The sequence below is a fragment of the Python bivittatus genome, unplaced genomic scaffold (genome assembly GCF_059951505.1).
Source record: "Python bivittatus isolate LINGU-HERP-01145 unplaced genomic scaffold, Pbiv_v1 ctg000610_np1212, whole genome shotgun sequence".
Taxonomy (NCBI): Eukaryota; Metazoa; Chordata; class Lepidosauria; order Squamata; family Pythonidae; genus Python; species Python bivittatus.
The window spans coordinates 42,784,487-42,796,956 of NW_028277088.1; the positions used below are offsets into that span (position 1 = coordinate 42,784,487).

Here is a 12,470-nt window from a genome sequence, read left to right on the forward strand (position 1 = left end):
CATGTGTTGTGAGATCAAGGAGTTTTCATCATGACTTCTGACTGCTAGTTGGTGTTCTTGGATGTGCTCTGCTGGTCTTTTGCCTGTTTGTCCTATATAATGGCTGTTACAGTCCTTACGCTGTATGTTGTAGATGACTCCTGTTTTTCCTTCTTGGGCTACTGGGTCTTTTGGTTTACTTAAGATGTTTTGGAGGGCTTTAGTTGATTTGTGTGCTATGGTAATGTTGTTTGGTTGTAATGGTCTGTTGGTTGTTTCTGAGATGTCTTTGATGTATGTTAGTATTATCCTTTTCATAGCTTGTGTTGATTGTGCTGTAATGGGTTGAGTGGCACTTCTTAATAAAGTTGCATAGGTATCCATTTTGTTGGATGATGTTGTATGGGCAGTCTGTTTCCTTTGCTGGTGTTCTGGGATGCTGTAGTGTGTTTGTATTTATCTGAATAATGTTCTTATACAGCTCCTCTTGTGGGAGGTTGGGTTGTTACTTTGGTATGGCAATTAGTGTGAGTTGTTTTTCAATAGACTTGCATTTCTAACTTGGCATCAGGGAAGAAATGGCAGACTGAAGATGAGCCCACAAAAAGTGAAGCTGACAACCATAGTAGAATGAAGAGCTGGTGAGTAGACCAGCTCTTTGTAATTCCTCTCCAGACAAGGAGAGGACTTAAGATCACCCACAAGTGCTCCAGATAGTTGCTCCTCATGAAGAGACTGCAAAACAGCAGTCTCCAGCGGGTTTAGAGCTCTGGGAGATGAAGGAATAGCTATCTTGCTCAAACTGCGGTTGGTACCTTTAAAAAGACACTGGGTTTGCATACTTCCTTTTCTAATCACTTTTGCAAATTGCTTGTTAATTGATTTTCAGCTATTAGGAACCTTTGGATTGACAGGTTTTATAGCAGTGGCTGAGTTTCCTTCAATCCTTAGTGAAAGAAGTTATAAAGACAAGTTAAGGACTTTTTTTTTCTTTGAATAAACAGCAAAAGGGTGATTAAAACTTTGAAAGAAAGTTACAAATGGACTTTGAAAAAAGATTTTGGAAGTAATTATAAAGAATCCTGTGGGGAAAATGCTTTAATTTTGAATTCTTTTTTAAAAAAATACTAAGATAAGACTTTAAAAATTGGACACTAGAGGGAACTAGAAGGAACTAAAGATTACAATTAATGGAAAAGAGCACAAGTTTGACTTACAAATATAGAATGGAACTACATTTATTCTCTTCTGTGGGAATAATAAAGCATGTTACAGAAGAAGTGATCCTCTTGCTTGCATTATTCAATTTTTTTTCCCTTCAAAGTTGCAGTTTGCTTCCAAGCAGCAGAGAAAATATTTGGCCTGATATTTTAAAAGCATATTGTGTATATTTATTGTAAACCCACACCATTTATATATCAAGTCCTTGAATAGTAGATGGATATGGAAAGCCCTCCAAAAATGTTTGTAAACCTGTTTTCCATTTGCAGTTAATGTGTCCTTGCCAAAGAGTTTGTGAAAAATAGAGGGAAATAAGTCAGACTCCAAATGGACGTGTTAGTGATTTGATAGTACAAAATCATTGCAATTGACAAAATTCCATTATCCTGATGTATCTATCAGTGCATTTGTCTACTGTGAAAAGCTACTAGACAAGTGCAGAAAAATAATTCAGAGAAAATTTGATTGTGATCATGTGAAGTCATCTTCGATTCAAAACAGCAATTTATTGTTGCAGCTCAGTTTCTAATATAATTGGATAGGGCTAGATTATCAACTCTGGAATGATATCCTCCTGGAGATTCATACGGCTTCCACCCTTCTGACTTTCCACAAACTACTCAAGACTGGGTGTTCTCCCAGGGCCTGGGCTAGGATGGCGGTTGAGCCCCTTTGGTTGGATTTTTGTTGTTTAGTTTTAGTGGTTTTGGTCTCCGGTCAATTGCTTTATTTTTTCTTGATATATTTTGTTTTCTTTTAATTTTTGACTGTAATCTGCCCAGAGTCACTATGGAGATGGGTGGCATTGAAATTTGAAACAATAAATAATAATAAGAAACTGATCATTGACTGATGACCAAAGCTCATGAAGAGCATAGACGGGTTGACTTCCAAAAGTCAAGAAGTTTGGGTTTTGAAGGAAAGCTGTGGTTTCTGAAGCAGAGCAACAGGCAGAAATGTGATGGAGTATTTGGCCAGATGGAACAGATATTCCACAGAATCACTAGAGAGATAATAGAAATTTATAAACATCCAAACAATTTAAAGGGAAGTTATCTTCATGGTGGTTGACTATCATTTGTTTCCACTCCATTGAATACAGGCAATATATAAGGACATGACAACCATTGCTAAGTTCAGTTTCAAATCTGCTCAAAGAAGCTAGCAATATGGCTGGTGAAACATCAATATATATTCATTGCCTTACATGGCATTCCTTGGAAATAATTTACCATGGAAGGTTCCTTCAGATCTTATTTTCAATTACTTGTCTGGTGAGCCATGTCTGATATTATACACTGGGGTGGTCGCAAATTTATTCAGTCGCAGCAGAAGTTGTTATAAAATATCATAGTGTATTAGGTGTCAGAATGCTCTCTGTGTATTTTCTCTGAGTTTCAGGATTCATGCATTATTATTCAGTTGATATCAAAGAGAGCCATTTTCTTCCACTGCTACAAAACATTGCCACATATATTATTTTCCATTATAATAAATAATAGCTTCTATACATTATTTATATTTTAACTAACTTGTCTAAATCTGTCTCCTTTTGTCAGGTCAGCCATTCAAAAATTGGGAGCAGAAATTTTTGAAAAAGTGTATGAGTTCCTCCAACAAGCAAGACAGAGGAATGCAAGTGAAGATGAAGTCAAAGAATACCTTGAAAAATTGGTGTCTCGGGCAAGTGACTGCTTTGAGGTAGATCAGCTCCTCTATTTTGAAGACCAGATGCAAGCCTCAGAAGATATTTCAGTGAGATAGTGTATCTCAGAATGAATTTTCTTGCATTATCTGAAACCAGTAGATTCAATACTGTTCCGTTAGAAGCGAATACGTTGTATGATTAATGAATAACATGGAGATACTGTTTGGAAAAATTGAGGTTATAGAATTACCTTCTTATATAAAATCGAAGGCATCTTTAGGTCCAAATGAACTTGGTGAGAACTTACTAATTTCTACAGAAGCAGTACTGACATTTAGTTCTCAGTAATTCTTTTCTTGACAATTGCTACCTTATTTTTGATCTTACTATGCATGGTGGATTCCTCCAGAAGAAGAACCTGCATTCAGTAATCTGAATTTCATCTGTGTTTCAACAAGGGAGCAGCACAGGAAGTGGAAGGATGGAGGGAAATTAAAACAATTTGTAGTTCTTCTCATCATGTAAAGAGTGAGTGAGCTGTTCAATTTATTTAAAATTAATTAGATTGCAAATATTATATACCTAGTAAACATTTTCACTGTGGAAACAGGGCTTTGAGAGTGAGGATAATTTTTTCTCCATTCCCACAAGCCTGCCAGTCTGCCTGCTTTTCTGCTGCTTACAGTGCAAATAAATAAGCTTTCTTCCTTGTCGTGATGCCTTCACAAAACAAATCACACTTGGCTATGTGAAGAAGTCACAAAGTGTTCTCCAAGTCAAGGTCAACTCCTGGTGATTTCACAGACGTATCCTTGCAGTTTTCTTGGCAACAATGTGGAAATGATTGGCTATTGCCCTCTTCCAGGATGATTTTGCCTTCTTGGTCTAGCCTACAGCCTGATATGCCCTGATAGTCTCCCATCCAATTACTGACTAGGTCCAACCCTGCTTAGGTTCCAAGCCCAGATAAGGTCAACCAGGTTCGGCAACCTGCTGAGGCATGTGGGAAAAATGAAGCTAATTTAGAGTAAGGACAGGGCTTCCTGAATAGGTATTTCCTACATTCTGAACCAGTTTTGTTCCACTTTAGGAATTCTATATAGCCAAACTGATTCCCTGCTTAAAATTAGCACTGTTACTAAGCAGGTGGACTATTCTTCAGAGAAAAAAAACATGCTAATGTTACAGCCAATCAGGACTGTCAAGAGACTCAAAATGGAGCATTTCTGTGCTGTCTAATGCCATCTGCTGCCACTGCCTACACCATGAGGGAAATTGGGATGATAATTAGAAGAGAGAGAAAAGGTTGTCCAAATATGGTCAGGAGTGGAATGGTTGCTCTCTGTGGATAGTTCTGCCAAAAAAAAAAAGGTTGTAGCTCAGCTCTTGCAAAATGGGTTGTTTTTAAACAAGTACAGCATGAATATTTCTTTTTTCACCATTATTACATAGCAATGCTCAGCCTAGAGATCTTTGTATCAGCAATTTGTTTCATTTTGTAAATTACATTTTTGCATTAGGATTAAAATTAATATAAACATTTTAAATGTTATATTGGTCCCTTTGTGCATATTATGATAGATTTCTTGTACCTTCATTTTAGAATTGGCCTTAAAAGCATTGCTCTCTAAGGTTCCCTTATATGCTTTGAGATCATGTGATACAGATTCATTTGCTGAAGAGGCTAATAGTGCGTTGGAGGCTCCAAGGATCATTATGTCAGTGATAGATTCATCAGTTCCTGGAGCTTTGGCAATATAAAGGAAAAAAGAACAATTTTGAGTGAATAATACACCTTGAAGCAGTCAAACTTTCTAAAATGTATTGCTAATAACCTTTATAGTCTGAAAATCATGTTCAAACCACCCCCGTGTCTTCTGGGAATAAACTCAGGAATGCAACATTTATTTACGTATTGGATGAAATGATACCCCCCACAGTGTGTGTGTGTGTGTGTGTGTGTGTGTGTGTGTGTGTGTGTTGGCTATCCAACACAGACTAAGAGCTGAGAATTTATTCCCTCTAATTCACCATAATCTGCTACTATGATTTAGAGCCATATTTAGACATGCAAACACTCTTCCAGCACACATGGCTGTGCCATTCATTTCAGAAGCAAGCTATCTCTGTGGGAAGTAGACAACAAGGCCGTTCACTAGGCAAAATGGATGGTGGCTGCTGTGAGGGGCTCCCTCCTGCCCCAAATTTGGGTGGCAGTGGGGATGATGCCCCAGCCAGAAACATGTCTCTGAATGCAATTGTTGAATAGATGCTCACCTCATCGTTGGTATAGGGTGCTGACATCAGCAGGCATAACCATCTGTACAACAATTTCTTCAAATTGCCCACTTTATAAATCAGCTTACTAGCTGCCACATTATAACTCACTTGCTTTACAAAAATTGACTTGTTGGATGATGGCCAAGAGGAATAATGGGACTCAGTGCGTGGTCTAAAGGCTCCTTATGCAACTATCATTTTGAAACCAGTAAATCTCAGAGATGGCCAATACATGCTGCCTTGGAATATATCTGCATCTATCTCGATCTTGATCTCTATCTACTGTATGTCATAGGCTGTCATTAGAAGAATGAGAAGGAAGTAGGCGGGAAGGAAGGGTCTTTTGAAAAGCAAACGTGCCCCAAAACCAACCAGGAAGTGACATTCAACATAGGACTGCCTCTGAAAATGATAGCACTCTGACAGTGTCTCCCATGTCCTGATGTAACATTTTAATAAACTATGTTGGTAAGCATTTTGTGCTACTTGTCACCATCACCACCCCAGTGGCCAGTGATGAGGGCTAGAGAAAAGCACAATGTTGTGACATAGACATGTCCACTAAGCATTACATGAGAAGTTGCCAGTTTTAGTATCATGTCTGTGTCCTCAGTCACTGTGCATTATACTCCTCAATGACAGAAAACCCGAGGGCATAACTGATCGATGTTCTGCAGAACCACTGATATTCCAGTATATAAAAAAGCCATTCTCTAGACTCCAAAGAGCTATGATTCTTCATTGCCCTGTGGCCAGGATGCACATTTTTCAGCCTCAGAAACTCTCCACCAGGTTGGTGATGGGATTTCCTTCTGATGTAGTTTGTCTCTATTGTTCTCTTGTTTTCTTTTAGGCTAATGCTGCTTTCTGGTTATAGTTTGGGGAGGGGTTCACATTCAGCATTTGAGATTTTCTCTAGCCTTACCAGCTATGACAGTGCAGCCCTTGGCTGGAAAGGGGGAAAAATGGATGCCATAACACAAAAAAGTTGCCCACTCACACAAACTGTTGATAGATTGGATGCAGCTTCTATCCTGCTATTTTGTATGCTTGTTGTAATGATTTATTACTTTGCTGATTTTAGTTCTTTTGGCATTTCTGGGGGAATAAGCCTCCTTGGAAAGGTTTTACATTAAATAATGAGATATAAATTGATCAACAGGATTCTTAATAAAGGGCTTTGGTGATGGAATAAAGCCTGCCTTTTTATTGTGGACCATTTCACTTCACATGGAATACAGAGGGCTGGCAGCAAATTGCACTACAAACTATTAATAAAGCCAGCAGGTACAGACTGTGGCTATTAACCTCGCCCTTCTGACACCCTTCCTGCTGCATTGACACTGATCATGTCGGAACAAGCTGAATTGTGAATATGGCCTTGTCTACTGGCAGAGAAAGCTGGAAGGAATTTCAAGGAACCTTGTTTCCCTCATCCATTATTTAGCTCCATTTAACTCTCTTTTTAGTAGGCATGTTTAAGTTTATGTTTCTAAGAGAAAATTCTAGGAAAACTACTGCTAAGGCAAGAGATAAAGCAGACAGGAAAGATACTGCAAAATAAAAATACACGAAGAGCACCTTAAATCAAGAATGCAAAAGGTCCGAGTGAAAAAGATTTAACTCCTTTCCTAACAATGGAGAAAATAGGGGCTAAGCATAATTGCTGGGATTTTGTTTGGAGCGATAAAAGAGAAGGTCCTGTCCTATATGTCCAAGAAATAACCCTCTGAAACTAGGAGAATCTTTAAGAGGACTTCTCCCTTTGATTGTAATGCCCAGGCAGGTTCTTGCCTTGATGAATAGATAATCAGACCTTAACTATTCAGGCTGTCCTGACATGACAAGCATCCCTGAAGTGGGCAGAGAACCAAAGAGTTCAAGGCTTTAGAGATTAAAACAAGAATTGAATTGCACTTGGAAAACTACTGGCAAACTATCAGTGCCAGCATAATGCAACCCAATATTGTGCACCAATTAGCAAGCAAGCAGTTGCATTTTGCAATAATTGAAGCTTTCAGTCATTCTAAGGATAGCCCCATGTAAAGCATCTTGATGTAGTTGCCCTCATGGTATAGTTATTCATTTTCACATCTAACTGGCTCAGGCATGGCTGCAGCTGGCACAGTAATGCACCTATCTTTCTTGCCATTGCTGACACCAGGGAACACAGAGATATCTGATGGTAAAAGAGCATTTAGAGTGTGGACCTGTTATCTCAGAGGGGTACAAGCCCATCCATAATAGAGCTGAACCCAAATCTCCATATTTCCAACAGTGCTCCCTTTTTCTGGATTTATTTTTACTTGCTCAGCCAACTAAATTGGAATTGGATGTCGTAAAAAATCAGTCTAGTTGGGTGTCATCAGCATGTTCACCTCATTCCATTGCTTTTTGTATAGATAGCAATTAGTGGGATGGAATAGGCTAAAAATCATGGTGCTAAATATAATCCTGTATTGCTCTGTCCCCAGCCCAGTAGGGCTGGATCACAGGTTCTTTTGGATTCAGAAGCAATGTCCACACAGTATGAGTATTTAAGGCTTTACTCCAAGGCAGTGTAAGAAAGTTGCACAATAAATAACATGAAAGAGCAAAGACTATCCAAGAATACAGTACTGAAGAACACAATAAGAGAAAGGAAGGAAGGAAGGAAGGAAGGAAGGAAGGAAGGAAGGAAGGAAGGAAGGAAGGAAGGAAGGAAGGAAGGAAGGAAGGCAGGCAGGCAGGCAGGCAGGCGGGCTTACGACCCTTCTCCCAGTCAGGAAGCCCCAGAGATGAAGGTAGGCAGACCCCTCCAAAGTCAGCAAATATGCAATAACCTCCCAGTTAGGACTGCATCGAAGTTTCATCCTATGGGAGTTTTGTACTAGCTTATGAAAGGCTCTGATCCACCATTGCCCACACCTCTTTTCAATGGTTTCATTTCCCTGGATTTTGCCAAGAACAAGTTCATCTTATCTTGTACTTGGAATGCTTAGTCTATTTCTACCAAAAATGAGACCATCAAAGTTAAGTATTTGTTTATATCAGAGGGTGATGAAACCATTTCAAAACTAAGGGATATTTGATTCTCAAGGTTTGAAATTAAGATGAGAAAGATCATCCTACTCTACCTAAGTATCCTACCAAGAACAGGGCAACCCCCCCTCCCCCCCATAAGCCAAATATACCCTTTAGCAACTAAAACAACTGCTTGTTTAATTCTGTATTACATACTCAACCATTCCAGGGGAAGATAAAGTTCTATGTTCCTAAGGGAAAGAGGTATACACCACTATCCAATTCCTCCTTGCCAATCTTCTGGTAAAACTACCAGCACTACAGTTCCCCAAGCACCAGCTTCTGGACTCAACATAATAAGAAGGAACAGAAATACTCCAAAACAGTGCCAAACTGCTAGGAAGTCCAGGAGAATGATGTGATTGATGGTATCAAAAATCTTTAAGAGGCTAATGAAAACCAGAGAGATTGGGCTCCCACCATCCAATTCCCACTGTACAATTTGTACTGTGCCCCAAGAAGGCTAAAGCATTCTCAGATTAGAAAGCCTAATTCTAATAGATAATCTTAGTAAGTATATAATCTGTATCTTTTAGATATAACTGGAGTTGTGATATCATCACTTACTCTATCATCTTAGTCCAAAATTATATACTTGAGGCTAGCTTATAATGCTCCATTTCGTCTGGTCTGTGGTGTTTACTGTAGGTTAATTCAAATAATATACACATACTATTGGATTTTTGCTCCTTACCATCTTGGACCAATTCATGCATGCTTGTTTATGACTTGATACCCTTGTTCTGATTGCAGTCTTACTGTGCTGAATGCTGTCAAAGACAGAAAGGTACTCAATTTGTAAATTCTACTGGCTGATCTTCTACTGAAAACAGAAGACAGAAAAGATGGAATCATTCCACAATGCTTAAGTAACATTCATCTAGAATTGCACCAACTTTTTGGCAGGCAGAGAGAGCCGAATCCTTAACTGGCGCCTAAGGAAGAGAATATCAATATTGCTTCAATATTCAATACTGATTTCATAACTGTATGTAAAATAAATAAGAACATAAGAAAAGTTATGCTGGATCAGATTAATGGCCCATCTCAACCAGATTTCAATCTTCACACTTCTATAGGAAGTAGAACCCTTTTTCATGTTCCCAGCAATTGATAAAGCTCTTTATTCTCTACCTTTCAACAGATTATAGATCCCTGTTCTATTCACAAGCAAAAAGAATATATAGAATATATACATCCAGGGAATGAGGTCATATTTAGCTTTCATGAAGAAAAACCTCAGGTTGGATTTCCTAATTATATGTATATAACAGAATGAAAACCAGCTGGAGGCCTGTGTTTTACCCTCCAAAGTGATTTCCTTCCCTGGGGTACACAGTCTGAGGCTTCAGGGCCACATACAACACCCAGAATTCTAGAATAGAAGAATGGAACAGAACAGAACAGAACAGCTACTGAATTACAATTCTTAACTTGACAGAATGAGGAAATTATTAAATTCATGCAAAGAAATCCTATTAACTGTACTTAATTAAGTTAAAGGAAAGCAAATGTGGTGTTTGCCTTTTCCCAATTAATATCTGCAGTTCAGCCCCAGCTTGTGATCAGCCATGTCCCATGGCCTCCCTCAAGGCACACAGTTATGTTCTAATCCATTTGTTGTCTTGGCAGTGACATTCCATTCAACAACCGTTCCCCAAATATTTGTGATATTATTGAATAGATGCATGTACCAGTCTTATCATTTTGTCTGAACTGATTTTCAGTACAAATGAGAAAATGGATGGTCTTCTCTGAACTAACAAAGATCTGTTCATTTATATGCTCCCTGCCATTGGACAATGAGAAAGAGAGAGAATGAGAAATGTATAACAGCCCCAATACAACCACCTATTTCATTTGCCTTGCCTTGTTCCTTCAGTTACAAATAGGTCAATATTGGATAGGGAATTGCAGGGCTCTTTACCATCCTAATGTTTCTGGAAGTAAATGGAAGTGAAGAAATTGCTTCTTCCTTTTTGTACCAAATGCAGATTTATGAGGGACATGAAGAAAATGTCACATATGAAAATGTTTCAGAACTGTGGCTTCTGAAAATAACTGCTTCTCATTAGCAGCATCACTTGGAAGGTTAAGAAAAGGGCCACCAAAAACATGTAACTTTCACAGTCATATTTCTGTTCAAAATATTGTGTCCCCTGTGAAAACACAAATAGAGCTGAACAACCTGCAAACTCTATGCGATGGAGTAGCTCAGTGAACCTAACAGTTAGTTTAAACACCATTGTAAGCCTTCCTGGACATGTGGTATTCCTTTCTACTGAATTGGAACAATTACCTCAGACATTATTCAGTATATCCATCTATCCCAAGAGGAAGCCCAAAAGGATCTATGGGACTTTCTGCACCCATGACCAGTTGTATCTTGTTTCCAAACATTCCAGAAATGTCATCTTGTTCCTCTTCTGGTTTACAAGCAGCTATGGCTCCTGGAACCCCCTCTGGAGCTACAATGGGATGGAGAGATGGCACTTCATGTGGTAGGTACTACGCAGTCTTTTGGGTACCATCATGGCACTCCATGGCATCCTGGTAGCTGTGGCAACTCTTTCTGCTCCTTCCTACAGCCCATCTCTGTCTTCCCAGCCTTAATGGAAGGGACACAGCTACGTAAGCATGTTCAGGCAGGGGAACCTGCTAATTTCCTCAGAGAAGAACCAAATGGTTGTGCAACTGTGATTTCTTTCTTTTTGTATTTATTTATTTATTTGTTGGCAGTTTACAATAGTACCTGACACTATATATAAAAACAATTATTAAAAGATACAACAGTGCAAAAACTACAACAATTTTATTGAAATAGCTGTGTAGCAATCATATCTATTCTAAGCTGCAGTAAAGAGGTGACTTGTTTCAATTACAGAGGCAATTTTTTCTATAATAAGGGCCTGATAATGGGATTTTTTTTTAAAAAATGTTGATGTTAAATGCATCTAGGGTAGTAGGAACTGCAACTATAGCCCTAATCCTGATGATGATGATGGTGATGGTGATGATGATGATTTATTTAAATTTATTGGCTGCCCAACTCCGGTGGACTCTGGGTGGTATACAAAACATGATCTGAGCATGCAGGACAGAGTTTGTGGGAGAAGGCATTCTTGTAGAAGTTTGGGCCTAAATTGCGGAAGGCTTTAAACCAGAGGTCTCCATCTCAAATTGCTGTATGAGCCTTAGCCAACAGCTCTCCTCCCAGCAGCCCCTCTCCTCTAGAGAAGCTCTACTTATCAAATGTATTTGATTTTAACAACAGTACAACCCACCTATTCCACCACCAGCACTGGAGCCCCTCAGCACCAGTACTTACTCAACATTCAATGATGCCTCAATACAGGGCCAGGAATGCAGCTGCTATCACACCTCAGCATAGCCACCCAAGGCCAAAGGAAGGAGGAGCAATTGGCAGAGAAGGCCCCGATGTGTGGCCAGAAATATAGCCATCACCTGGGCTACCTCACCTAGGCATGTAGTCATGTCCTTCTTCCAGCTTGGGGGGGACCACAGCACCCAGCCAAGATCAGTGAGCTGCTGCCCCACTCCTCACTTGTGCATGAGGCATCCTCTGGTGTTCTGGTCCAACTCTTCTAAGCACTGTTGTAGGCATAGATCATGACTTTGAGACCCCTGCTTAAATGCTGCTATGAACACCTAGAAGTGGGGCTGGAACGCAGTTGCCAACTACTGAATTTGTTTCAGAATGGGAGTAATGTGTACCTTACCATAATATCCTGTTCATTACTTATGCTGCCATAATATGGACCAGATGTGATATTTACATTGCCTTCAAGAGTGCTTCACAAATGGCGTTGTATAATCCAGCTTGAAGTTACCAATATATGAAGCCAACCAATCCAAGTCTGGTTTATCAGCTAAGGCTGATAGAAGGACTTACCCCCAACCAACATGACCCCTCATCAGTGCTCAATCCAGGACCTACAGTCTATAAACCTGCTCCATAAGGAACAGTGCAACCCCATCAAAATAGGCCTATTCCCTGAATCCTGAAGTCCAAGCCCTGAAAGCCCCCTCTGTCTTACCTGAGTTTACTTTCATTTTATTCTTCTATGTCCAGTTCTTTATGATCTAGAGTATGATCTAGAGACACACATAGGCCCTGGAGACATCTAACCTTGAGCTCCCAGAAAAGATAAAATACTGCTGAGTATATCAGCTCTAGCCCTCCAACTGATCCTTCGTAGCAGCATAACATGGAAGATAAGGTAGAAACTGCTAGGAACTGTAATTCGTCCTCAGCTGA

At 39.5% G+C, this 12,470-nt stretch overlaps 1 protein-coding gene across 1 annotated transcript in view; it reads left to right on the forward strand.

The window, feature by feature from the left end:
- Positions 1–6,223, forward strand: part of NEK11 (NIMA related kinase 11) — a 91,993-nt gene extending 85,770 nt beyond the window's left edge. The window contains exon 16 of the mRNA XM_088150895.1: positions 2,760–6,223. Within this exon, the coding sequence (XP_088007021.1) occupies positions 2,760–2,964 (205 nt within the window). The 3' untranslated portion in view covers positions 2,965–6,223. The remainder of the gene's footprint in view (positions 1–2,759) is intronic.
- Positions 6,224–12,470: the final 6,247 nt, after the last annotated feature.